We start from the raw sequence: 25707 nt of genomic DNA, 5'->3' as shown, positions 1-25707 counted from the left end.
CACGATACTGTGAACATAAATCCCCATAATCACAAAGCCCATCATAAAGAGAACTAAAAATTGTTGAAGAACCAGTAGATCTCTTGTTCTCCATACTTAAAATTCAAAGCACGATCTAGTTAAGTTATTTTTTTTTGATTAAAACCTGAAAAAACAAGGAAGAAAGATCAAATAAAAATAAAGCTTTAAAGAAACGTAATGGCGGTTGAAGAACAAGGGGCTGATTTTGGAGATTAGGGCCAAAAATTATGAAACTTACCTCAAAGTGTAGAGAAAAAGGCCGATCTTTATTTTAGTTCAATAAAAATGAACTAAAGTTAAGGGATGAACAGGGGGCAATGGTTTAAAGAAGCCATGAAAATGGCGAGTTTGAGAGATTATAGAGACACGACAATTGAGGGGGTAATAATGAAGCAATTGGTTCATACGAGAGAAATAAGGGAGAGAGAGTGAATATACCGGGTGTAATGAGAAGAATAGAAGGGGTTATGAGGGTATATTAGGAAAAAAGATTTCCAAAAATTAAGAGTATTCTAAAGTGGACAAACTTTTAAAACTATCCGTTATAATAAGGTGGACAAACATAAAAGACCGGAGGGAGTAGAGTTTTTTTTAAATTAGTTACTAAAAGTCATATGTTTTGTGGGAAAATATTTTTTAGTTAGTAGTTACTTTTGTAAAAAATTGTTTCTTAAAAGGAAGATCTAAAAATAAAAAGTCTATATATTCTTATTTTATCTTTAATTTATAGTTATTTGACTATTTAGCCTATATATCTAATGTGTCTTTCGAAAAGACGTCTTTCACAACAATTTGTGTTTAATTATAAGTCTTCAACACAAATTCGACCATTTGATATTGATCTGAATTTATAATCAAATGTTAAAATATACTTTTTATATTACATCGGAATTGCTCATAAGTCATAACTTATGCTTTAGTCAAAATCATCCACACCACTCATAGCCAAAAAATGATCATACACTAGTCTTAAGGAAAAACATCTCATGGTTTTTTTCGGCCAACAAACCATAAATAGGCTCCATTCATCTACAAAAATTTTAATAAATAAATAGAAAGACTTCTTAACTACAAATTTGCAAAAAAAATATAAAAGGTAAAATTTAATAACTTATTTAATATGTCACTATAGAGAGTGTCACATTTCCTTATCATATTATTAGAAGTGTTCATTTAGGTCATTAAATTGATTTCGGTTGCTTTGAAATCGAATTTTATGTTCATATTATTTTTTACATAATTGTAAATTATGTTTAAAGTCGAATTAAATTGAATTAACTTATAAGATTAAATAAATTTTAAATCTTTAAATTTATTTTGAACACGTAGAAATATTTTTCAATTTTCCAGAGATTTTTGACAATAATTTTTTTAAAGTAAATTTTTGACAATAGTTAAAAAAAGGGTATTAGTCATTGTTATTTTGTTGCTCTAAAATCAAACTACCATTTGAAAATAGGAGTATTCTTTTACATTTATCAGTTCCCACATTCTGGAATTTTCTCGACATTGGAACCCTCTAGACATTTCTACATTCCCCACCTTCCTCCATTTACACCTCTTCTCCTCTGTCCTAATTCCTCCATTTTCAGTTCCATTTCCTTACTTTCACTTTCACCTAAATTATCTCTCTGTTCTTCATATTCAATGGCAAAGTATGGCGAAGGAGACAAGAGATGGATTGTAGAAGACCGTCCAGATGGAACAAACGTCCATAATTGGCACTGGTCTGAAACTGATTGTTTCGAATGGTCTAAATCTCAACTCAGCACCTCCCTTTCTTCACTTCCCATTCTTTCCGGTGAAGAAAATCTCTTCATCAAGACCAAAAAACTTGACAAAATTGAAGGTGAAGCTTATGTCAACATTCGTAAAGGCAAAATCATACCTGGGTATGAATTATCTCTTTCAATTTCATGGGAAGGTGAAGTTAAGGATGAAAACGGTGAATCAATTTTGAAATCTGAAGGGAAAATTGAGATTCCGTATATATCTGATGAGAATGCTGGTGAAGACCCAGATGTTAAAATCATGTTTTCTGATGAGGGTCCGATTGGGAAAAGGATTAAGGAAGCATTTATGGTGAAGGGTAAAGAATTGATATTAGGGAAAGTGAGGGAGTATGTGGAAAGTATGGCTAAAGGTGGGCCGTGTAAGGGTGAGATTGAGGCCAAGAAGGTGGTTGTAAAGGGTGGTAGTGGGACCCACAAGGAGGCGGAAGCGACGGCGGCAACAACTACAAAGGGTGTGAAGGAGGTGAAAGAGAGAAAAGGGTTTAAGACAATTAAATTAAGTGAGAAATTTAGTTGTAGGGCGGTTGATTTGTATGAGATTTTAATGGATGAGAATAGGTGGAAAGGTTTTACTCAAAGTAATGCTAAGATAAGTAAGAATGTGGGTGGTGAGTTCAGTATTTTTGATGGGTCTGTTACTGGTACTAATTTGGAGTTGCAAGAAGGGAAATTGATTGTTCAGAAATGGAGATTTGGTAATTGGCCAGATGGAATGTTCTCTACGGTAATAATTCTGTTTTTAATGTTTTTTTGTTTTGGTGGAAATTGTAAATTTGGGTGCTTTTTAGAATTTATTGGCTGTTGTATGATTTCTCTGTTACTGATATTATTGGGTTCATGTGGTTGATGTATCTTAGACTTTGGTTTGGTATTATCTTCTTTGCTATTTCATTGATAAGGTCGTATGTTAAATTGAGCTGGATTTATTTGTTAAATTGATTGTTGTATGATTTGTTGTATGATTGCTATTGTGGATTTATTGATAAGGTCATATTAACGGGGAAATATGAGTTGCACCTTCTTCATAAGCCAAAGAGATATATATCATTCTAAAACCTTATGGCGTTGGAAAGGAATCCAATTATTTATAAAGTATAAAGTATGCACGTCATTTTTAATTTGTCCACGTGGGATAAATCATCCCAACACCATGAGGATAACCAAATAGTCATCTTTGTACGTGTATTGAACCAATTTGGTTGTCATTTCTATTAGGGTTTATAATCAAATGACATAGGCCCAAGCTCGGGGGTTAGATTCTGTCCTGGTGAGGTGGTGTACATGCGACTTTCCTTAGATGGCCTAGTGAGTGCCACTTAACAATGTTGGGTTAGGGATGGAAAAACAGGCGGGTGGATGCGGTATGTCCTCCCCCCATATTTTTACCCACCTAAAATTGTCATAACCAACACCTACCCGCAACCCATGGCGGATGAAATTTTGTAAGGTTGTGTCAGTGTAATGTAGATTGTGATAGAGCTTTAGGTTTTTGTCATGGTTGTTGCTTTGGTGCTTGTTGTTGCTTAGGATTCGGAGAAATGTGAAGCTAAGTTAGATGTTTTGGGCCGTTTCAAAGTATCTCATATTTTCAATAGATATTTGACTTTGCGATAATTGAATCAATCCTGTCTAGCGCATCACCGTGCGGTTACCTCTATCGTGACTGTTATCACATTTTTGTATTATGGTTTACGCATAGCATAAGAACTGATTTATTGAACCATGTTTAGTCATATATACTCCACAATAGCTACTAAAATTGCATCATAAGACATGATTTTCATGAATGAGTTATGAATTACAATCCTTGAACTTGTGAACATATCATTTAGTGAACAAATTTACAAGGGAAGGAAATATACAATCCGAACTCTTTGAAAACAATACTTTGGTTCAAATAATGTGAATTGTGAGTTATATTAGTTCTTCACAAAGATCTTATTAACACATTAGTCATACTTGAGAGTTGTGAGCAACAACTAAAATTTTCTAGAAAATTTATAATTCATTTTACATAGTTTCCTATAGTATATTATGATCTTTCTCGAGCCTAGCATCCTTTTTTATGGGTATGGGTTGACACCTTCCTTCCCTCTCTAGACCCTGATCAAAATTCTGATCATAGTTTGATAGTTTCTATAGGCGGGATACACTGGGTACGATGATGATGTATAATTCATTTTAACTATAGATTATGATCTATCAATGATTATTGTGAATGATCCAATTTCGAAAATGTAGAGTGGGAAGCATTGACTTGAAAGCAATATGAATATCGATGATCATTTGCGTTATATCCGTTTTCCTGAGCATGATGTCCAAATTTAGATCGCAAGCGGATAGGAGTTTCCGAATTGGTGAGCTTTATGAAACAATGAGCCAACGAGCATTGTTGTAATGTTGAGTTATGATTCGTTTTTTCCGTTCTCTTACCCCAATTTGTTGTTCAGGTTAAACTGACATTCGAGGAACCAGAACCAGGTGTCACAATCGTCAAGTTGGTTCAAACCGATGTTCCGGAAGAGGACAGGTTGGTGTAGTTTAAGTTTTGATTCAGTATAATACATGTACATATATCATTTTACGTGATGCTTGTACAAGGATATGGCGATGCTAGACGGACCAACTGTGCTTATCTCTTTTATACAGATACGGAAATGAAACTGTGGTGGAGAACACGGAGAGAGGCTGGCGAGATCTGATCTTTCACAAAATCCGAGCAATCTTTGGATTCGGTCTTTGAATACTCGACAAAGAACATCCCATTATTTTTTCGAGTGTAACACACCAATGCCGAAATGCCCATGTTAGCCATGAATGTTATTTGTTGAAGTGGCTGGACTATCGTCTATCTGATTATCGTGCATGTATTGTGGATGTGCTTTTGTTCAACGAGTTTTGAACTAAAGAAGGGTTTTTTCTTTTATTGTTATGTCGGTTTTTTAGTCGTTGGGTGTTAGACTATTGGTTGCTCGCATAGTGTTTCTACTTCACAAAGCTAATACTATTAAATTTATACTAAAATTTAATTTCGTTACAATTAGGGCTTAAGTATTCAATCATATATTGGAATGAGTTTTAAGTCTTGTTTTTCCTAGAATATGTTATGTTATTCAAGGGTAATGAATCTCTAATTCTCAAATATATTTCATCATAATTTTTAATACCATGTAAATACCTTGTTTCTAAGTGTTGATGGATGAAAATAGCTTAGGCCAACAAATAATTTTAATTTGCGGAAATCATTTTAATTTTTACATGGTTCTCCTAAAATTATGAAATCATATAGTTTTATGATTAGTTGGTTTCCTATAAAAATTATTCAAGATCTATCATAACGCCATTAAAATTATAAACATTGTCACGTAACTTGTATAATTTTAATACTAATAATATAATGTTTGTAAATGTGATTCTATTCTAAAAGGGTGTTTTTCTTAAATAAAACATGACTTATAATTATTTAATTATGTTTGACGTATTGGTATGCAACTGTTATTATTTGAATCTTTGCATAGGTTTTATTATTACAATTTGATTAATAATTAATCATCGATGTAAAAAGATTATAAGTTCATATTTTTTAATCCTAATAATGAGAAGAAAATATAGAAAAATTCAAATCAAAGTAATGCGCATGTACAATAAGTCGTTTGCCATTGAAACAGTAAAATAAATACTTATCTTGCTAGGTTCAACTAAGGTTCTATGGTGTAGTGGTTAGCACTCTGGACTTTGAATCCAGCGACCTGGGTTCGACTCCCGGTAGGACCTGTTTTTGCATTTATTGTCTTTACTATCCGTTTAATTAATATTTTTGGTTACGTTTTGTGTTTAGTTATCACATGTAAAATTAGCATATGAATTTCCATTAACAAGGGCGTCATGTGATTAAATTTCTACAATTTTTGGGAATTTTCAATACAAACGTAATATGTTGCTCATTTGCTAAGAATTTACTGTTTAAAGCAACTTTTTATAGAAAATTCTAAATGAAAACTTTAATTACTTTTCTACAAAGAAAATAAAGAAAGAAAAAAGTTAGTATAATATCAAAACTAAACCTAATAAGTAATAAATTTAAGATGATGATGATTCATGTAATAAAAGGAAGATGATTGACTTTTAAAACTCATTTAATATGGATTATCAAATTTTTATTCATTATTAGTTAATTTTATATTATTTAATTTAAATGCATTAATTTTATTTCTTGTAAATAGATTATGTCGTATGAACTATAAATGAGAGTAGCTCGCTTTATATTAATTAATAGCTATAAAAAAAAACTTTAAGAATTTTTGCCTCATCAAACAATATCTGTTGAAAAAGTAATATTTCCAAAGCATTTACAAAATAAATTAACAAAAAAGAAACGTCGCCTGAGAGATTCGAACTCTCGCGGGGAAACCCCATGTACTTAGCAGGCACACGCCTTAACCACTCGGCCAAAGCGACATTTATTGATACAACTTTTTAAATACAAAAATTATTCTATTCTTGTATTTTACTGATTGAACCAAAAAGATTAATATTTATTTTGGGAATTTTATTCGGTGACCTCAAGCTATTTGCTTTTCCACGTCATAGACAAGTTTTATTTTATTCGCATTGCGATTTTAAGCTTTTAATTTTTTTACTTGATAGACAAAATGTTAAGGTTTTATTGAATTTTCATTATTACTACTTATCATAATATTTTTTCCTAAAAAAAACGTCGTGATTACTTTTATGGGGCATATTTTTCGAAAATATATTCAAAATGGGTAATTAATTTAACAAAGTCCTTAACAATTGATCTACCACATGAAAAAATTAAAAGCCTAATATTACCATGTGAATTTAAAAAATAGTATATCCACCATATAAAAAGTCAAAATCTCAAAATTATCAAATTAATTTTTTAGTTATATTACGCTCCATTTTCAAGTTTCCAAAGTTTTTTTAAGGAGCATTATAGAATGCGAACTATACATTTCATGATGTATTATTACTGTATTAAATCATTAATCTATGTTTTCTTTTTTGAAATTTAATAAGTATATATGTACACCTAGTAATACATGTTTTTGTCTAATGATAAAGGGGATGATTTATTTGATGTTGGAAATGATCCGATTTACTATATTATACTTCCTCTAATCATTTTATATTTGGCAACTTAGGCATGTCAAAGCACTTTTTAAAATGAAATCAACGACTTAAAATTAAATCGAGTATTTATTATTTATAAATAAAATATAGCCAAATTTAACATTAGATAATTTTAAACCCCTAACCAGTAATATCGTAGAAAAACACATTACAAACTGAGTTACGCTTGATTAATAAACTACAAAATTTATTAATATACAAAAACCCCTGTTTCCAGAAGGCTTTAGACGATCGAACACCTTGATGAGCCTATAACCGCCCATAAAAATCCCCTTCAAGAAGCCTACAATTATCACTTGAAGAACTACTGAGATTCTAAGAAGAGTATAAAGACCATTTTAAAGGCCATTATTACAGAAATATGTGTACACATACTTAGCTATGGAGAAAAGATATCGTTGCTAGATTTTCGATATGCCAGTTTCGAAATGTAGTCTTCCAACTGATATTATATACAAATTCAGCAAAATAGACAAAAAATTTGAAGATTTTCTGAGGTCAAATTGAAACATACATAAAAACAGTGTGGTAGTTATTATAGTTGGTATGTAGAATCATAGGAACTGCTGAATCATTTCTCTAACTTCTTCCATTACTAACCAGGGCTTATGTCCACCAATTACTTCTGCTTTCATTTCTCCATCTAGCCAAAGCTGCAAACAATATAAGTAAAGTTGTTCAAAATAAACCCGATGATCCGAAATTTACCCGATGTTATAACTAAACCCGATTTGATCCGATTTCAAAAATGATTTACAATTATGTAAAACAAATATGGACACAAATCAGATTTCAAACCGATCCGAGAGACGAGCCTATATAATTAGTCTATTTTTCTAAATGATCACTACTGATCACTTTAAGGTTATAAATGATTATTCTACGACTATAAAAGTGATCAATTTAAAACTGTGAATGATCAATTTAGAGTTGAATGAAATCACTTTAAGATGATATGTGTATATTGGGTTATTCCAATAGAGATAGTCTCATTTGAGAATTTGTAAACAAAGTAATAGGTTTACGTTTTGATTCCTCCGAGTTTTACTTCACAATTAAAACAATATCTGAAGTCTAAAGAACACAGGTTTAAGGATGAAGTTGATTGAACGTACCTGAATCGTGGGCATTTTCTGATGAAACATGCAAAATACAAAACCAATGATTATTATTTATGCAACAACAAGATTACAACTAAATCGAATAATGAATACAATAGTAGTCTCACCGAGATATTTCCACGTTTGACAAGGGTTTGAGGCACATTGTTTACGTCCACGCAGTAAAATTTGATCCTTCAATACAGAAGAAAGAAAGCGCGTCAATTGAAAAAAGAAAGAGATGGCTCAAGAGTCAAGACACCATCAAAATTTCTCCATTAATCCTTGTGCAAACATATCTATACATTACAATTCCAAGTTTGCAACGGGGTACTGTACAGAAAATTTTGACTGATGCATTGTTCTGATGGGTCAATCACTCGATTTTCCAGGTCAGGAACTAAAATGCGATAAAGCTTGCACACCGGGAATCCAAGATTCAGGCCCCCAAACCTAGGGGAGAATCTAGGCCCGGGCCTACCTAATTCCTAGGCCATCACCCGGGTCATTTGATTAAAAACCTATTAATAGTACTGAATTGTGTAACATACACACAAAGGCGGCAGCCAAGTTGGTTTGGAACACATGCAGAGATGAGTGTTTCGGCCAACCTTATACTAGTAGCCCGGATTCGCTCCTGCACAGCCTTCCCAATTACAACTGCTCTTAGGTCAATTGACGAAGTAATATAACTAAAATAGCCATTAAGCTGACACGACCCCTTGTAAAAGGAAATGATGGTTGGTTGCACATAAGTTTTTGGTGATGGCTAAAGGGTACTAATACCGCTGTTCCTTGGTGTCAATTGTATACTCTTTCAATTATATCATTCAGGTTTTACATAAACGCAAAGTAACATCGAGTTATAAGCTGAGTTACAACCACATCCCACCAGAGCACTAATAGCACAAAAAAGAGCATGACAGACCAAGAAATTTCACAGGGACATTATATCTTATAATTACATATTGAGGGAATATTCAATATCTGTTAGAAGTGAAAGAGTAGAGAAAACATTTGCAATCATGATTTTAAAATATTGAACTAGCTATCAATTGAATTTAATGTCCCTTACTCTGTTCGGGCCAAAGATTTATGGTTCTTTGGTTTTGGATTTTGCACTTTTTATTTATGTCAAGTCGCAAATGATGTTTGTTACCAAGGGATAATCGGAAACCACCTCTTTGTTAGTGTTATCACTAACAGGGTAAGGTTGCTTACATTCTACCCCACCAAACCTCACCCTAGGTGGGAGCCATTTAATGACATTTGGATAACATGATGTATACGTATACGCTATCAATAGGATATAATGAAATAGTTTGGAATGTCGATCATGATTCATAAATGCATAGGTTGTACTCTATTACAAAAAGCCAAGCAATTGAATGGACACCCATTAGTTTACAGCCCCAAAACGATACAATATCCAAACCACTTTTTTCAGCTGTCTTCCATACTTCTCTTGTAGATAATGGAAACAATCAATGAATACCCGTTCTACTACTTTGTTGCTCCTTGTGAACTAGTGAAAGCAAAAACTCATCATCTCCCTTAATTGAAAAAACTCATGAATACCCTTTCTACAACAATAACTAGAAGGATTTGTTTCCATTATTTATCTAAACCAAACAGCTTTTTAAAGTAACACAATAGTTTCCTTTGCACTCTCTTATTGGATTCCTTTCCCTTTCCACTAAAATAAATATCCCAAACGCCCCCTAAGTCAACAACTAATCGTTAAAAAGAAAAGAAGACACAAGGCACAATTTCTGTTCAACTATGGTTTCCAATATTTATGAGAGAAAACTATAATGGTAGGTGTGTTAAGAGGAAGCTTTTTCTGAAACATAAATTTTGGAAGATTGTTGTAGCCAGGTTATGGCCATTAGATATAGGGTGAGGAATAAAAGTAAGCATAATCTAAGAATTAAGAAATGACACTATGTAGGTGTATGCTTGCCAAGAAGACATTGCCTACACAATTGCTCAAAAAGCAGCCCAAAGCCGTATAAACCACAACACTCGTCAGAGCTCAATTTATTGCGTGCAATTCCATCACAAAAAAGGTGCACATTGAAAGATAAGTCAGAGAAAGAGTGATGCAAGACCCTAATGTTGAATGAAAGATGAAGATGGTTGATGAGCATAAGGGTGATGTAAGACCCATAGCATGCAGCCTCGCAGACACACACTAGAAGCTTGCCTTTAAGGTTCAAGAAAAAATTGAGTGAAATTCAAGTTGGAAAAGCAAATGGATGACGAGATACCAAAAGGGAATCTCAGATTATGTATGATGTCAAGCCAGGGAAAACACCAACTAAACTACCCGAAGATTCTATCGTTTGGACTATTTTTGTGGATGCCACAGAAGGATCTTATCACTGAATGTACTTGAGAAACTTGTAGTTGTAGGTGGTACACCAATGGGAAATCACGGTACTTGTAGGTGGTATATCTAGACCTAACTTGTTTGAGCTAAAGGAAGTAGTAACTAGTAAGTTGAAGTTGTGTTGCGGAATTCAAGTTTCCTACTCAAAAAAATTCAACTACGGATCCTGGAAATTATCCAATATTCTACTTCACACAATCACATTATTGGCTAAATCATAGAGACGAAGGTTAGTGTGAAGGAGACTTGACTGATTTACAATTATGAAAAGTAGACATTTGGATACTGAAATTTTGATTAGGCAAGAAACAAATCAGGTAATGCGCGTCTACTTGAGTTAAGTTTAGCTGGACTTATTGTCAATCTCAACATATAATCGTGAAAACACGAGGTGCACACACTTCTTGCAACTAGGACAAGCACGGGTAACTACGACACATCCTATAAATCATTTGAAAATTATAAGTGCATAAATAATTTACATATGGGGTAAGCAAAAGAGCTAATAAAGGCAGACATAGCAATATCTCCAAATATCAATCTTTGATGCCCACTTACTGCAGGTAAATGCCCACAAACACAGATAAAAAAAAACACAAGGAATTACAGAAGGATACTACACAAAAGCATCTTTTCATCCTACTCTCCCCAAGTTCTCCCAAACTAAAACATGTTAAATTTATCTATTAAAGAGAGAATTCATACTTGTTCTCATATTCAGCAGCCAATTTTTCCAATTTGGGCTTCAGATAAATACATTTTCTGCACCAATTAGCCATCCTACCATCCAAAACCAAGAAACATCAAAAACCCACCTTAAAATTTTCAACAAACAAAAGACCCTTAACAAGGAATAGCTAAATAGTAAAAGTATGCACAAATCATAATTAATCCAACAACAACAACTGTCTATAGCCCCGATACCATTAAGTGGGTCCCACCTAAGCGGGTTTTGGGGTTGGATGTAAGCAACCTCTACCTAGTTAGCCATCAACAAACAATTGATTTCCGATTGCCCTTGGCAGCAAACATATCAATAACCCCAATTGCAAAACTTTATAAATCCAAAATAACCAAATTACTCCACAACCCAGATTGTAAACTAACTTGATATAATCCAACCTCATCAAAATCAAAACTATTCTATCAATTTCACAAGAAAGTCAAATAAATTGATTAAAATTTGTGGAAAATGACAAACCAATCAATAATAATGGGTTGAGAACTCTCTTTAGCCTGCTGTAAAATTTGTTCTAGATGATCACAATCTGTAATCGGTTCCATTTCCAGATTACTAGGTTTAGACAAATCTAGCCATGAAGCATGCACCATAACCTCTCTTCTCTTCACCCTTCTGTAACTTCTGCAGATTTTTCTCTCTTTCAAGTCAAACCCAGAAGATTTTAGCAGAAAAAAACACCACCCATTACTCCATTTTCGTGGGTAATGCTCTCTTTGGCATAAATTTTGGCAAAAAACTTGACAATTTGGGGCTAAAACAAACATATTTTGTCTTCTATTATGATTTATGATTGTATTTTTGAAGGCGTGGGGTTTACCAGAAGTTATTTAGGCTGATGAATAGGGTTGGAGTATTAGCATAGTCAAACTTGGTGAGAAAAGGCATGTAAAATGCTGGGTTTGGAGCAAGATTTCACTTGAAGATGCAAAATACGGACCTTTTAGTTAAAGGCAAATTCGTTAATGATAGTGGTAGCATTTTTGTAAGATTTTTTTTATGTGGTACTTTTTTGTTTTTTCTATTCTTCTTTATTATTTTTTGCATAGTTTTCAAGATAAAATTTGAGTCTCTATATCTCTAAATACGCATCATAAAAAAAATATAAAAAATATATAATAAAAAAATATACATTAAGACGAATCTAATGAGATCTCACATGAATATATTTTATCATCTACATATGTCTTAAAAATCTTAATCAAATTTCTCTCTCCAAAATAAAATATTCTAAACGGGAAGAACATTCGAAAATGGAAGGAGTAGCATTTAATTTATGTATTATTTAACTGCCGTAGCATTTTCTAATAAATTTTTGTCAATTTTCATTTAACTTAACATTTTGATGTTTCCACTCTCATTAAGTGTTGATTCTTGTCTTTGTAATTTGTCCTAAATATTTAGAAGCGTTGATAAATTAAATCGTGAATTAAATGTCAAAATGGTAAATTAAATGTTTCAGAGCATAAAAATGATTTAAGGCAAGTTATAAAGACAACAACCAACGTCGAATAAGGGTAGAAATGTCTAAATGGTGAATTAAACGAAAATTGACAAAAATTTAACGGAAAATAATACGGCAGTTAAATAAGATATAAACTAAATGTGGAAAAATCTTATAAAAATATTACTACCGCCGTTTCACGTGTAATTTCCCTTTAGTTAATTGAGCAAATATCAATGGAGATATTTATTATTTATTCCTGTTTTCTGAAGAAAATAACCAAACCAATAAAGTCTTATCTACAAGGAAAGTAAGAGATTTGAGTTCAAGGGATCAAGATTCAAGGCTAAGTCCAAGCCTCCATTTGTGGGTCATGGACAGACATGGTCCAGTGTGGTATGCCCACTCAACTTTTGCGGTTGGCTACTAGTGTGTCATATTTGAGCCTTTTTTGAAATGCATGACATAACATGTGGCTTGCAGCTTGAGGTATTCATCCAAGTGGTGTAATTCGATTTGTTGGATTTGGGACCAGTTACTTTTTGAATACATGGTGCGGCAAGTTACGCTCGGATTAGACTGATTAATTACGGGTCTATTTAACATCAATTGAATTATCGGGTTTGCATCAGTTCGATATCATTGAAGCTTGAGTCGAGTTATAATTATTAATTAAACTGGTGTTGTTATCGATCTAATTGGTTCGATTTTACTGGGCACAGATTGGATTCAGACGATAACTTTTATTCAGTTTGTTGGACTTGCTTTATCTTGCCGCGTTTATGTCGTGTTTCCGGTTTCTTGTTTTTATTTATTTTGTTTCTTGTATTTTTTCTCCTTGTTGTTGGCCTTGTATCCGTTTTCATTTGCAGGTCTCTACCGAGCCGATAGACTCACTAACCGCAACCTCCTTCGATAAAGCATGATCTTGCGTTTTACATTTGTCTCTATAATCTAATGATAACTGCTAAATATACTTAGTATGATGATGCTTTGATCCTATAGTGATGATCAATTCAAAATAGAATCACAATCCTAATAATCGTGTGCGAGACAATCCTAAGTTCTATTAAATAGTTCAACTAAGATAACTAAAATATATGTTATCGAATTTTCGTATTTTAAATGCTCCCTATTATCAATATGATATTTCACATGTTATTTTAAATATAAAAAGTTAAAACTAACTGTTAAATATTTAAACATCAACTTTAATTATTTTAAAAAATTACCATAAAACGATTTCTTATACTTTCGCCGTTTTGAAACTCTCGCTGCGGTTATTAATAATATTCAACATTCAAGCTTATTTTATACTTCTATAATACTGCTTATATATAAGCTAAAATATTGACAAGTGAGATCTTGTTTGAATTATCTAATTACATACTTTCATTATATTAACTTTTATAATTTTAAGATGTGCATTATTTATTACGTAAATAATTAAAATAACATATAAAATTGCATAAAAAAAATTAAATATGAAACAGAGAAGGTGAGAGTTTCAGTGAAAGAAAAGGTAGAAGTACATAAAATAGAAACTCCTCCTCTTCGTCGGGCCTCGGGCCAATAGATGTGAATGATTTATATAGTCGATCTTTGTTGCTTTTTTCTCGTCTATCGTCTTTTTTTTTTCCTACACTAGAAAGAAAATAAATCCGAGCCAACTATCTCTTTGCAACAAAGAACAGTTTCTCCTGCTCAGTAAGTTTTCTGCTTGATTGCTTCTTCATTTTCAGTTCCACCTTTTTTTTTCTGCTTAGGAAATTGAAATTGGTTTTGATAAAGTAAATATCGAGCAATTTGGGAAATTAGGGTTTGACTATATGTATTGAATTTGATATTGACAGGCAATGGCAACTAATGACACTACTAAACCTGTTTCCGAAGAAGCTAAAATGGATCTGTTTGAAGACGATGATGAATTTGAGGAGTTCGAAATCGATCTTGGTAATCATTTCAAAAACCCTAATTAGTTTACAATTATTGTTGTTCCGCTGATTATAGTTTAAGCACATATCTTCTAGAAAGAGAAATAGACGCTCGGTTTATGCTCATTCTTATATTTATTGTCGATTTTTAAATTGTAGCCACTTGATTTAATATTTAGCTTTTCGATATTATTAGGTTTTGTTTGTGAGAGTGAAATTTTACATTTTATCGCTACACCTTCAAAATTCATGTTAACATCAATCATCTCTATAACATGAAAAAAGAAACCTGGTTTGTTTGAAACTTTGTTATTAAGCATGTGTTTTGTTTCTTCTTTACAAATTAATAGCAGTTGTTATCAATTAGGATACCACCAAATATGTGTATGCAACTATGCATTTTGTCACTGCCGAGTTTATTTATTAATGGTTGTATTTTTGTTATTTGTGTCTAAATGGAGTACCAGAAGTGCTTATAGTTAGGATCTCGTAGGTGAGCAAAAGAGCTGAATTGTGTCCTAACCTCCTGAGTATAGGTGATGTCTGTAGAACTGGATTTTGCATTGGTGTTTGAATCATGTGTGTATGAAGCTGGTCTCTTTCGTGTTTAGGCTAATGTTATCATTGATTTGTATGCTATGGATAGTTTGATCGGCTTGTTGGTATTTGTTTTTTCATATCTAATCAAATTTTTAGTATAAGTATGCAAAAAATATAGTATTAATATTACTACTGTCACAAGGGTGAAAGGGAGGACCCTTAACCACGAGGCTAATCCAAGATTCTCTCCAACCCAACTTTTTTTTTTCAATTTGTCTGAAATATCTAATTATTAACTTTACTGTAGTTAAGCTAGTTTTTATTTTTCTCACATCCTTTAATTTATGCAGTATTCTTTCAATTCTTTAATTTTACGGGTTCATAGTTGTATCTTGGATCACTATTGATTTAGTTTATTATTCTGTTTTGGGAATTTGGATAAAAAGATGCTTGAGTTCTTCCCATTGTTGTATTGTTCTGTTGAGGAAACAAATTTTAAGTTGGCTGTTATGGAGGATCTCTATCCATTTGTGCCGTCATGGCTATTTTTTTCTCTTGTCCCCCTTTAGTTATTTTCTCTATTTAAAAGGATATAGAGCAAGCATTCTGTCTATCCCAAACGGATTTTGCATACTAGCTTGCTGAGTATATCTGTGCTCCGGCCCTTTAACAACACATGAAAAGTAAGCTAATAACGAAAATTTGATGAGCTGCAAGATTTTAAAGAGAAGATTATGTTAATATGTACTAAAAACAAGAAAACTAAAAATAGTGTCTGGGCAAGTGGATTAATCATCTTTTGACTACTCCCTACGTCCCTCTAACTTTGTAACGTTTTTTGGTTGTGGCCTCACCTTCTTTCCGTTAATATCATACATGTATTCATTCTCACTTTATTTTATCTATATAGTTTTTATATGCACTTATTTTGTCTTGTGCTCCAGCTTAAAAGTACTTTCATACTCTAATTCACTCATCTCAATTTCGACTGATGGAGAATTCTTTAGAGCTATCTGTTTTCTGCAACTTATTAATCTTTCTTTCTTCATGTGACTATTGTATTTAGTTTTTAACCTTGACTATTTCTTATAATTTTATTCATTTGATTGTTAATTTTTTTAATTCAAAATTTGAAAAACAATTGCTAATATGTACGAACTAATAATTTTCTTTGACATGTGAAGATAAATAGCTATGTGAACTTATCTTTCCTCTTATCTAGTTTCTTTGTATGTTCGAATTTACAGAGTGGGATAGCAAGGAAGAAGGGAAGGAGGTGACACAACAATGGGAAGACGATTGGGATGATGATGATGTTAATGACGACTTTTCTCTACAGTTAAGGAGGGAACTTGAGAGTAATGTCGCTGAAAAGAAATGAGCATACTATCTACTTGTTAAATTCATGTAGTTTTACAAATCATCCAAAATACACTCGATTTTGAAACTAAAGAAATTTTATTGGTTGATAACTTGAAATCAATGGAGTGGAGCTGTTAGTAATCATGGTTACTCTCTAGCTGGTAATGGTATGTTTGGAACATATTCATGTAAACATTATTGCCATTCTGCTTTGTTGAATCATTTTCTTTCATAGTATGATTTTTGGTTTTAGTTTGGCACAACTTATTTGTCATACATTCTATAAGATATATACAGATTCTTGTATGAGACGGTCTCTCAGTGAAATGCTCATCATGCATGAGCTAAATAGCCCAAGTGCCCAACTAAAACAATTATTATCATACGAATTTAATTTCTTGTTGTGAGGTCATCTCATCGAGTGACGGTCTCTTATAGGAGTAGCTCAAAAGCACTATGATTGTAGACTTGTGGTTGAGAAAATCTATAAATATGTCGTACAAAAAAACAGATGTATTTTCTGCAACAAAGTTTGTTACAATTAATGTTTCTTCGAAGAATTTGTATGTTTAGTTTAGGGAAGTTGGAGTTATATAATGTTAATATTATGATATGATTGCAAATAATGTTAATGTTTACACTACATACCAATGGATCTAGATTGGTTTGGTTGTGGGTCTAAGTCAAGATCCAAAAGTATGAATCCGGATTCCGGTATAAATCTAAGAAAAAAAAAAAAAGATTGGATCTAAATTTATTTGGACTATTAATTTCGACTTATGCAGTCATGCCCATCTTTTATGTTTTAGTAAATAAATTTAAAACCATTTAAGTCTTTTATTCATACTCTCGGTTTCAATGAACTTTTATCATTTTATATTTTAGTTTATATTCGTTCTTTTTTGTTTGTTCATTTTAAATTTGTCTACTTTAAGAGAGAAATTTAAATTAGCTTTTTGAAGTATATATTGAAGATAAAATATATTTATGTGAGATCTTGTTAGATTTATCTTGATATAAAGTTTTTTAATATATAATTTTTATAATTTTTCAAGATGCATAATTAAATATGTTCAGGCTTAAAATTTGCTAAAAAATACGTGCAAAAGATAAAGGGAACAAACAAAAAGAAACAAAAGAAGTAATAGATTTGCTTTATTTTTATTTTTAGACATAATTCATCTCTCTTGCTCCATATATTCTCTTTCTAAGTTGCTAATACCCCATCTTAGTTAACTATTTATTTCTTAATGATTATACTTATCTGTATGTATATATATTATTTTAATACCTTATAATTATTGAACCAATGTGATTAAATAATTAATCATCGAGATAAGTCTTACAAATAAAGACATGATTTACACTATTTTTATTTTAAAATGTATCAACCTTAAAAGTATTTAAGTAAAAAATATTTTTACCAAACAACTACAACTAAGTACAAGCATCGAGAAACATTTACTTCTTATTGATATACTAAACTAACATAGATCAAATCTCTAAAAAAATAATCAATAAGTCTTATATGAGATTGTCACATCGTGACGGACTCATACAAATAACTTCTTTTAATTAAAAAATATAAAAAAACAATAAAATCTAATTTATAATTTTGTAGAAAGTAATTTTTTTTAAAAATAATTTAGACTGATAATAATCTCATTTAAAAATTAGTGAATAACTATGGTCAAATTCAAGACAATTAAGTACTTGTAGAGTTGTAGTACTAGTCGGTTCTCTATACACTCGTCTTTGTTTCCCACTAATACAATTTACAAGTACTCCACTTAACTTTACAACCCCATTTCTAAATTATTCCCTCACATCACCATTTTCCCTTTCTCCCTCTTCCCTCGTCCCTCTTCCCTCTTCCCTCTCTACTCCATTTAACTTTCCAATTTCCAACACTCTAAACTCACCAAAAAACTTGAAAAACTACAACAATGGCGGCAGAAGTCACAAAATACCAGTTAGTCCCAAATGCTAATAACATTGCTAATGACTTCAAACCCCATTTTTTTCTCTTCAAAACTAGAAAAAGCTCTCATTTTTTCTATGGAGTTGTCTGTATTTTCATTGCTTTTACTGTTTTTCTAGCTTTCTCCCCTTCTTCTTCTTCTTACTCTTCTCCTTCTTCTTGGTTCATCAATATTTTTACTGTCAATAACACTTCCCCTCCTTTTCTCCCCACTAATTCTTTCAGATCTCCAATTTATTCTGATTTTTCCTCTAATTCTACCCAATTTTCTGAATTAAACTCTTCTAGATCTTCAAATACTACTGTTTCTCATATACCCATGATGAACAATTCAAAGAATTTGACAAAATCCCAACTTCCTCCTGATAAAGTTGAGCCAAATAATGCAAATTCTGTTCTTCCACACAAATCAAGCATACAAATTGATGATTCTCATAAAACCCCAGAAATCTCTCAACTTCCATTGATTCAAGTTGAAAGCTTTAAGATCAATGACACTAAAACTGATCCAATTACACCCAAAACCCCTCCAATTTTATCAACTAAAGTTGAAAACTTAAAAAACCCAAAAACCCTAAATGAAAATAATCATACTAGTGTAGTTCTTCCCCAAATTCCCCCCAAAATTTCCTCAAATTCAACTAAAATAGAAAGTGGGAAAGAGGAAAAAAGGATGAAAAATAATACTGGAGTATCAGATTCTGCTCCATCTTTGTCCAAAAAACCAGATAGTACCAGTTCAAACGACACCGTTTTGAAGGGTGGCAAAAATTTGGTTGAATTATTGGTTGGTTGTGATTTGTATGATGGAGAATGGGTTAAAGATGATTCATACCCACTCTATAAACCTGGATCATGCAAATTAATTGATGAACAATTTAATTGTTTTCTTAATGGTAGACCTGATAATGATTATGTGAAGCTTAAATGGAAGCCTAAAGGTTGCACTTTGCCTAGGTAATTTTTGATTAATTTGTTGGGTTGTATAAGCTCTTCCTAATTTTGTGCAATAATTTTATCATTATTCTATTATTGCTTGATTTGATTTGGTATGATTATATTTGTAAATTTTGCTGTATAGCCTAAATTAGTAAATTTTAGTGCTTTTTATTATCATAGTTTCTATAATTGTGTGAATATACTTAATTTTGCTTTAGATCTTATAATTTAAGGCTATTCTAAATTTGGGTTTATAATCTGCTGAAAATTTCCTGAATTTAATTGATTTTATCTTCCAAAGATTTATAATATGCATTTAGTTTCTGATATAGAAGTATTCTCTATTTGCATGCTTGTTTCCTTAAGACTAGATCTTATTTTGATATTTGTTATATATAAATTAAGGCTTTTAGATTTTAGTAATTGGTATCTTTTTGACTATGATTAGTCTTCTTGAGTAAAAATAGTCCACTTCAATTTAGTTACATTGAAGCTTATTATATTGCATGATATTTGTTGGGCTTTAACTAAGTAAACATGCAAAGAGAATTTAACTATTTGGGTACATTGGTTATGAGTTGAAGGCATAATGCAAAAATACGATTTCAGTCTTGATCGCAGTATTGGTCGTGAAACGGATTTTGTTGTTCGATGATTTTGCGGTCAATGTAGCTTACATTTTGGTCCCGGTAAACTTAAATTCCATTACGACACGGCTGATACGGTGATGCGGCCTTGTTTTTGCACTTTAGTTTATAATTGAATGAGTTGACCAAAATATGCTTGCATCTCCGTATTGACCGTGAAATCTATTTTGCGACCATTGTCGCAATTGTGATCGAGACCACAATTTTACCCTTGTTGAAGGAGTTTTGTTGTTAGCTATTATTGATTGTCGATCCTATGTAGGTTAAATGGAAAGCAAATGTTGAAATTATTGAAGGGTAAACGACTAGTTTTTGTTGGAGATTCGTTGAATCGAAATATGTGGGAGTCTTTGGTTTGCATTCTTAAGAACTCAGTTAAAAATCCGAAGAATGTATACGAGGCCTATGGTAGGCACTACTTTCGTACCGAAGCTTCATACTCGTTCGTATTCAAAGTAAGATTTGTACTTGTATTTTCAATGAATAAGCCTTTTGGGTCCGAATTTTATGTTTAATGAATTAAATGGTTTCCTTGTGTTGCTTGAATAGGATTATAATTTTACGGTTGAGTTCTTTGTAGCTCCTTTTCTAGTACAACCATGGGATGTCAAAGACAAGAACGGAACAACCAAGGAGACTCTTCGACTTGATCTTGTGGTTGAAGAATCTGAACGTTTTAAGAATGCTGATTTTTTAATCTATAATACTGGTCATTGGTGGACTCATGAAAAGACATCTAAAGGGTACGTAAATTGCTCTTCGTATTATCATCACCTTATCGTCATACACGACCACATCTAAGTTGAAACCAAATTATGTGTTTTTGTACGGCAGGGAGGATTATTATCAAGAAGGAAGCAATGTTTACAAACAATTGGATGTTATTGAAGCGTTTCGAAAAGCCATAACGACTTGGGGGAGATGGATAGATGCCAACATCAATCCTCAGAGGACGCATGTCTTCTTCCGCGGCTATTCAAATACACATTTCAGGTTGGTATGAACCAAACTTCATTCACAATGTTTACTTGTGCTATTGCTGGCATCGATGATTTTTTCATTAAATCATGATAGAAATCTTTTTTTTTTTTTTTTTTTTTTTATAAATTTTTATAGGGATTGTTTCGGTCCGTTTGGTAATCGGTACTAGATGGTGGGAATAATAATGATTTGTACCATTTACCAAAATGGGTTGTTTATGTATTCCAAGTAGTAGATAATTCATACTGCATTTGAAGAAAACGATCGATTTGAAGAAAGAGGGTATATTGCCTACATTGCCAATCTAGATCACCGACTTCATAATATGGATCATGCCATGAAGTAGAATCTCAGCAAAGTCTTGATCAATAGTATCCCACCGAAGCTAATCCGAACACTTTTAGAAGTAGGTTACGTCCTTTAGTGGAGTAATTATAGGTTTTAATCTTGGAGACATATATCAATTGTACTTGATCCATCTCGTTTCATATTGTTTGTTACATTAGATCAAAAAACTCACATTTTTTTGTCAAGTTGTAACAAAAGATATGAAATGGAGAAAGGAGGTTTTCGTGGAATATTGTAGGTGGGGTCATGTCCAGTTGGTAATAAGGCAAACCATATGGGACGGACCAGAATAGTATATGGAGCGAAAAAGGGGACGAAGGGAGTAGATTATTTGTTTTTCTAAAAGAATTATTAACTCTTATAGATCAACTTAATAGTAGATCTAGAAGATAAAAGTATAATTTAGTTGTTTCCGAAAGGTTGAAGGCTTTCTATTCTATTCTTTTGATAAGGGGTTCAATTCACACTACTTACTGGGCACTGAATTGAATTAAAAGAATTTAGTTTTAGCTCATTATATATTGAATTACGAAGATATATAATCTAGGTAAAACTCTTTCAACATTCTATTTTACAGCGGTGGGCAATGGAATTCCGGAGGCCAATGCGACAGTGAGACAGAACCGATTAGGAACGAGACCTACCTAACAGAATATCCATGGAAAATGAAAGTGTTTGAGACGGTAATGAAGGGCATGAAAATTCCGATTTCCTATCTTAATATCACAAGAATGACAGATTATAGGAAGGATGCGCACCCCTCAATTTACCGAAAGCAACACCTATCCGGGGAAGAGAAAAAATCACCGCTGAGATTTCAAGACTGTAGTCATTGGTGCCTTCCTGGAGTTCCCGATTTTTGGAATGAGCTTCTATATGCCGAAATGCTAAGAAAGCAATACCAAGAGAAGCAACAAAAAACTAAAACATGAGCCAAAACAAACGCCAACTCAAAGGCTATGTTCATTGTACAATCGTCGACCCGACACAAATTTTAGCCAATTATTTTCACAGGAAGCTAAATTTGACGAGTTTAGTGAATAGTGATGATACCAAATACAAGCGAATACTATTTTCTCGTTTTTCGAGAAATCTGGGTAACGCCTAGTTGTTGAGGTCTTTCTCTTTTATCCTAATGATACGGGGTTGATTCTCGCTATCTACACGAAGGATTAATCTCTTCTTGGCTGTAGGGATCCTTTAGTCTACCCGAGAATCAAAAAAATATTTTCCACTTACTTTAAATAATTATTATTTGTGTACAAATATAGGAGTAAATAGGTTCTCTTGTATTAATATGTTAAATTAAGGAAAATGCTATGAAAGATTAGAGATATATCCTCTCTAAAATTGGAGTGTATTATGGCATATTTATTGATAGTGCAAAATAGAAATATCAAATGTCAAATATAATCTTTCTTTCAAAATTAAGGATAATTTTAGTGTCGGTGATTTTAAAGTGGAGTTGGCTATTTTTGGTGATGTTTACATTTTGATGTAATTTATTATAACCTCCTTGGTCCTTATACTTTGTATATCATGAATTTATGAATATTAATTTATTTTAGTTATATTATCAATCAATAATAATAAAATATCCTAGTTTCATTTATTTATTATTGTTATTTATCATCAATAATATTTTAGTTTTCTTGATGTTAATATCGAGCCGACTATTTCATGGTTGGAACTTAAAAACTTGAAACCATTAAAGAAGCTACACTGAGGTGGGGCCTACCAATGTGCAATCTTTTGGATTTTTGTCACCTTATCGGACAGTTTAAGGTATTCATTTATCAAAAAAGTTAAAAGTAGTGAAACTGGAATATTTAGAAATAAAAAAATAAGTAAATTTATAAAAAAAAAACTAAATTTATTAAGGTAAACTAAAATGGGATAAATTCATTGAAACCCACGAGTAATTGAATATTACTTGAATTTACTAGTACTTTGCAACCAAAAACTAATTTTTTTATGTGGATTATGACATTAAACTAATATGTTGTATGCATCTTCTTGTTTGGATGAACTTAAATTGAAGTTCATTATCATTTGTACGAGTCTAGTAATTTTTGGGTCCACTTGCTATGGCTCATAGAGCTCATGAATGATTTGCGTTAGTATAAAATTGTCCACTTTTGAACTAAATTTATATGGATTTGTTTTTGGCAAATGTTCATAACGCTACAATTTTGAAGCGAGTCATAAATGATTCGCATCAGTTTGATATTTACTCTTTTGACTAAAAATACACAAATTTATTTTTGGCACTTTTCAAAAGAGTTTTATATTAATTGGGTTATTAGAGTGATATCGTCTCATAAAAGAATTTGTGTATTGGGATTTATACAATGACTTGTTCTATGCATCCCCTTTTTCGTACTGAATTATCCTGGTATTTGGATTCCCATTTTCAGTTAAACAAATTCTTAAATAAGATGGTCTCATGGTGAGACATCTCTATTGGGTTGACCCTTATAATTTAGTGTGCTAAAGTGATTACTTATAACTTTAAAATGATCAATCATCAAAATAGGCTAATTATATAGACCCGTTTCATAGTGATGTGATCTCATAGAAGACAAGTTGTTTAGTTATATTTTTGTTCATAGTCTAAGATCCAAATCACCAATCACTTGGAGAGTTTGTGATCACTTAATAGGTCGATTGTTGGGCCTTTTTATAAAAATTTTGATTGGAATTTAAAGACTAGGCCCAGTTTCAATATCAATAATAAAATAATACCAATCTAATAAAATGAAAACCTGACTTTATAAAATTATTCTTAATTTTCTAAATACTACTACCACTATGTATAAAAATAAGTGTCATGTTCACTTTTACACAATTTACAAATTACAATTTAAAAATAAAGTTTAAAGTTAGATTAAAAACAACACACTTTAACATTTTATTGCTCCAATATCATTAAGTGACTTTCACAATAAAAGAGGTTTGGGGAGTTAGAAGTATACAACCTTAACCTTTTCACAAATTCTTGAGAAAGACTATCTCTAACTAGAATGGCCTATTATACATTTTTAAAATATTGTAAATAGACATTAAGAATGATGTAAGTAGACATTAAGATATTGAAAGTAGGCATTAAAGATACGGTAAGTAGGCATTAAAGATGATGTAAATAGGCATTAAGAATACGGTAAATAGGCATTAATCTTTAATGGGTTGGGCTTGAGATACGTCTCTCAAGATACTAGCTGTAACCTTGTTATATACTCCTTGTCACTGATAATAAAGAGGTTAATTCTGATTGACTCTTGTTAGTAAACATCGTTTGAAATTCGTTAATAAGAACTGCACATAATTTGATTAGTTATTTTACTCGAATTCATTAATTCAAAACCAAAGAATTGTAAATCGCTAGCCCTACCCAATCAAGTATTAGAATACAAAGCTATATATATATATATATATATATATATATATATATATATATATATATATATATATATATATATATATATATATATATATATATATATATATATATATATATATATATATGAAAATTAATCTTTCATATAGATGCTAGAATCAAACTGATATTAAGGGTGGAAAGAAATAATACTAATCTGTAAGTCTTAAAATATAATTTTTGAAAAGGGCAGGGTGGGATGTAGAGAACGATCTTGTCGCCTCTTTAGAAAACATTTGATTAGTCAAAACATATATAAAATACACAAGCATGCATTAGACTAGTCATGTTGGATCCCTAATAATTTACTATAAATTATAACCATTATTATCATAATCACTCTTATATTATTAATTAGTCCTTAAGAACACAATATTTTGGGGTAATAATACTTTTTCGTAAAATTACGTGCTCATGATGAGGTAATATAATGATAAGGCGTGCGTGTGATTTGTGAATGCAATAACACTAATACACATAATATAAAAACATTTTTTTAAAAAATATTTTCTCAACACTCTTGAAATTCTATTATTATTCCTCACATGAAATTTGTCTTACTTTATAATCTTGAAAAGCAAATTCTAATACTACTTGATAGCAATTAACCTTTTCAGAGTTTATTAGCGAGTTACTTATTTTCCTCATTGTTTGAGTTGCCTAAGCTTATACACCACTTTAAAGTCTAGTTTGTTAGTAGGTCTTTATAATTTGATTTTTTTTCAAATCACTAGTTAAAGAGCCATTCTTTCTATTAATAGGTTTTAGTAGTGAACCTCCTGTAAGTTTATAAATAAAATGTTAAATGCATTATGTCAAAAAATCAATTTAACAAAAAAGTTTAAGCTGATTGTTAAATATGCTGTTATATACTCCTTCTATTTCTATTGTCCATG

The 25707-nt window shown here is 31.7% G+C and overlaps 4 protein-coding genes and 2 non-coding genes across 8 annotated transcripts; 4 read left to right on the top strand and 2 right to left on the bottom strand.

Moving 5' to 3' along the window:
- The first annotated feature begins 1475 nt into the window (after nucleotides 1-1475).
- On the top strand, nucleotides 1476-5007 carry LOC130826169 (uncharacterized). 2 transcript variants are annotated; one of them, XR_009047032.1, is made up of 4 exons: nucleotides 1476-2538; nucleotides 4056-4171; nucleotides 4265-4344; nucleotides 4464-4524. XR_009047032.1 is itself a non-coding variant. In XM_057691731.1 (3 exons), the coding sequence occupies exons 1-3, from the start codon at nucleotides 1669-1671 to the stop codon at nucleotides 4555-4557; spliced, it is 1044 nt and encodes a 347-aa protein (XP_057547714.1). In that variant the 5' UTR covers nucleotides 1476-1668; the 3' UTR covers nucleotides 4558-5007. The 2 variants fall into 2 exon arrangements, 1 of the variants encoding a protein (XP_057547714.1); XM_057691731.1 differs by lacking the exon at nucleotides 4056-4171 and having other exon boundaries at nucleotides 4464-5007.
- A 509-nt stretch (nucleotides 5008-5516) lies between these two features.
- On the top strand, nucleotides 5517-5588 carry TRNAQ-UUG (transfer RNA glutamine (anticodon UUG)). Its single transcript has one exon. It is a non-coding gene; the product is annotated as a tRNA-Gln (tRNA).
- Nucleotides 5589-6190: 602 nt separating this feature from the next.
- On the bottom strand, nucleotides 6191-6272 carry TRNAS-GCU (transfer RNA serine (anticodon GCU)). Its single transcript has one exon. It is a non-coding gene; the product is annotated as a tRNA-Ser (tRNA).
- Nucleotides 6273-7289: 1017 nt separating this feature from the next.
- On the bottom strand, nucleotides 7290-12124 carry LOC130825878 (thioredoxin-like 3-1, chloroplastic). 2 transcript variants are annotated; one of them, XM_057691327.1, is made up of 5 exons: nucleotides 11662-12118; nucleotides 11166-11240; nucleotides 8197-8263; nucleotides 8084-8101; nucleotides 7290-7621 (listed from the first exon to the last, which is right to left on the bottom strand). In XM_057691327.1, exons 1-5 carry the CDS (start codon nucleotides 11964-11966, stop codon nucleotides 7523-7525), a joined length of 564 nt encoding a protein of 187 aa, XP_057547310.1. In that variant the 5' UTR covers nucleotides 11967-12118; the 3' UTR covers nucleotides 7290-7522. The 2 variants fall into 2 exon arrangements, with proteins under 2 accessions (XP_057547310.1, XP_057547311.1); XM_057691328.1 differs by lacking the exon at nucleotides 11166-11240 and having other exon boundaries at nucleotides 11662-12124.
- A 2012-nt stretch (nucleotides 12125-14136) lies between these two features.
- On the top strand, nucleotides 14137-16719 carry LOC130826152 (protein DELETION OF SUV3 SUPPRESSOR 1(I)-like). Its single transcript, XM_057691710.1, has 3 exons — nucleotides 14137-14350; nucleotides 14497-14596; nucleotides 16365-16719. Exons 2-3 carry the CDS (start codon nucleotides 14500-14502, stop codon nucleotides 16496-16498), a joined length of 231 nt encoding a protein of 76 aa, XP_057547693.1. The 5' UTR covers nucleotides 14137-14350; nucleotides 14497-14499; the 3' UTR covers nucleotides 16499-16719.
- Nucleotides 16720-18255: 1536 nt separating this feature from the next.
- On the top strand, nucleotides 18256-22964 carry LOC130825862 (protein trichome birefringence-like 1). The gene is made up of 5 exons (XM_057691307.1): nucleotides 18256-19417; nucleotides 20309-20501; nucleotides 20596-20789; nucleotides 20881-21039; nucleotides 21953-22964. The coding sequence occupies exons 1-5, from the start codon at nucleotides 18426-18428 to the stop codon at nucleotides 22305-22307; spliced, it is 1893 nt and encodes a 630-aa protein (XP_057547290.1). The 5' UTR covers nucleotides 18256-18425; the 3' UTR covers nucleotides 22308-22964.
- Nucleotides 22965-25707: the final 2743 nt, after the last annotated feature.

Source organism: Amaranthus tricolor, chromosome 10 (assembly GCF_026212465.1).
Source record: "Amaranthus tricolor cultivar Red isolate AtriRed21 chromosome 10, ASM2621246v1, whole genome shotgun sequence".
Taxonomy (NCBI): domain Eukaryota; kingdom Viridiplantae; phylum Streptophyta; class Magnoliopsida; order Caryophyllales; family Amaranthaceae; genus Amaranthus; species Amaranthus tricolor.
The sequence above is the reverse complement of the archived record's forward strand: the minus strand, read 5'-3'. Positions and strand labels throughout refer to the sequence as shown.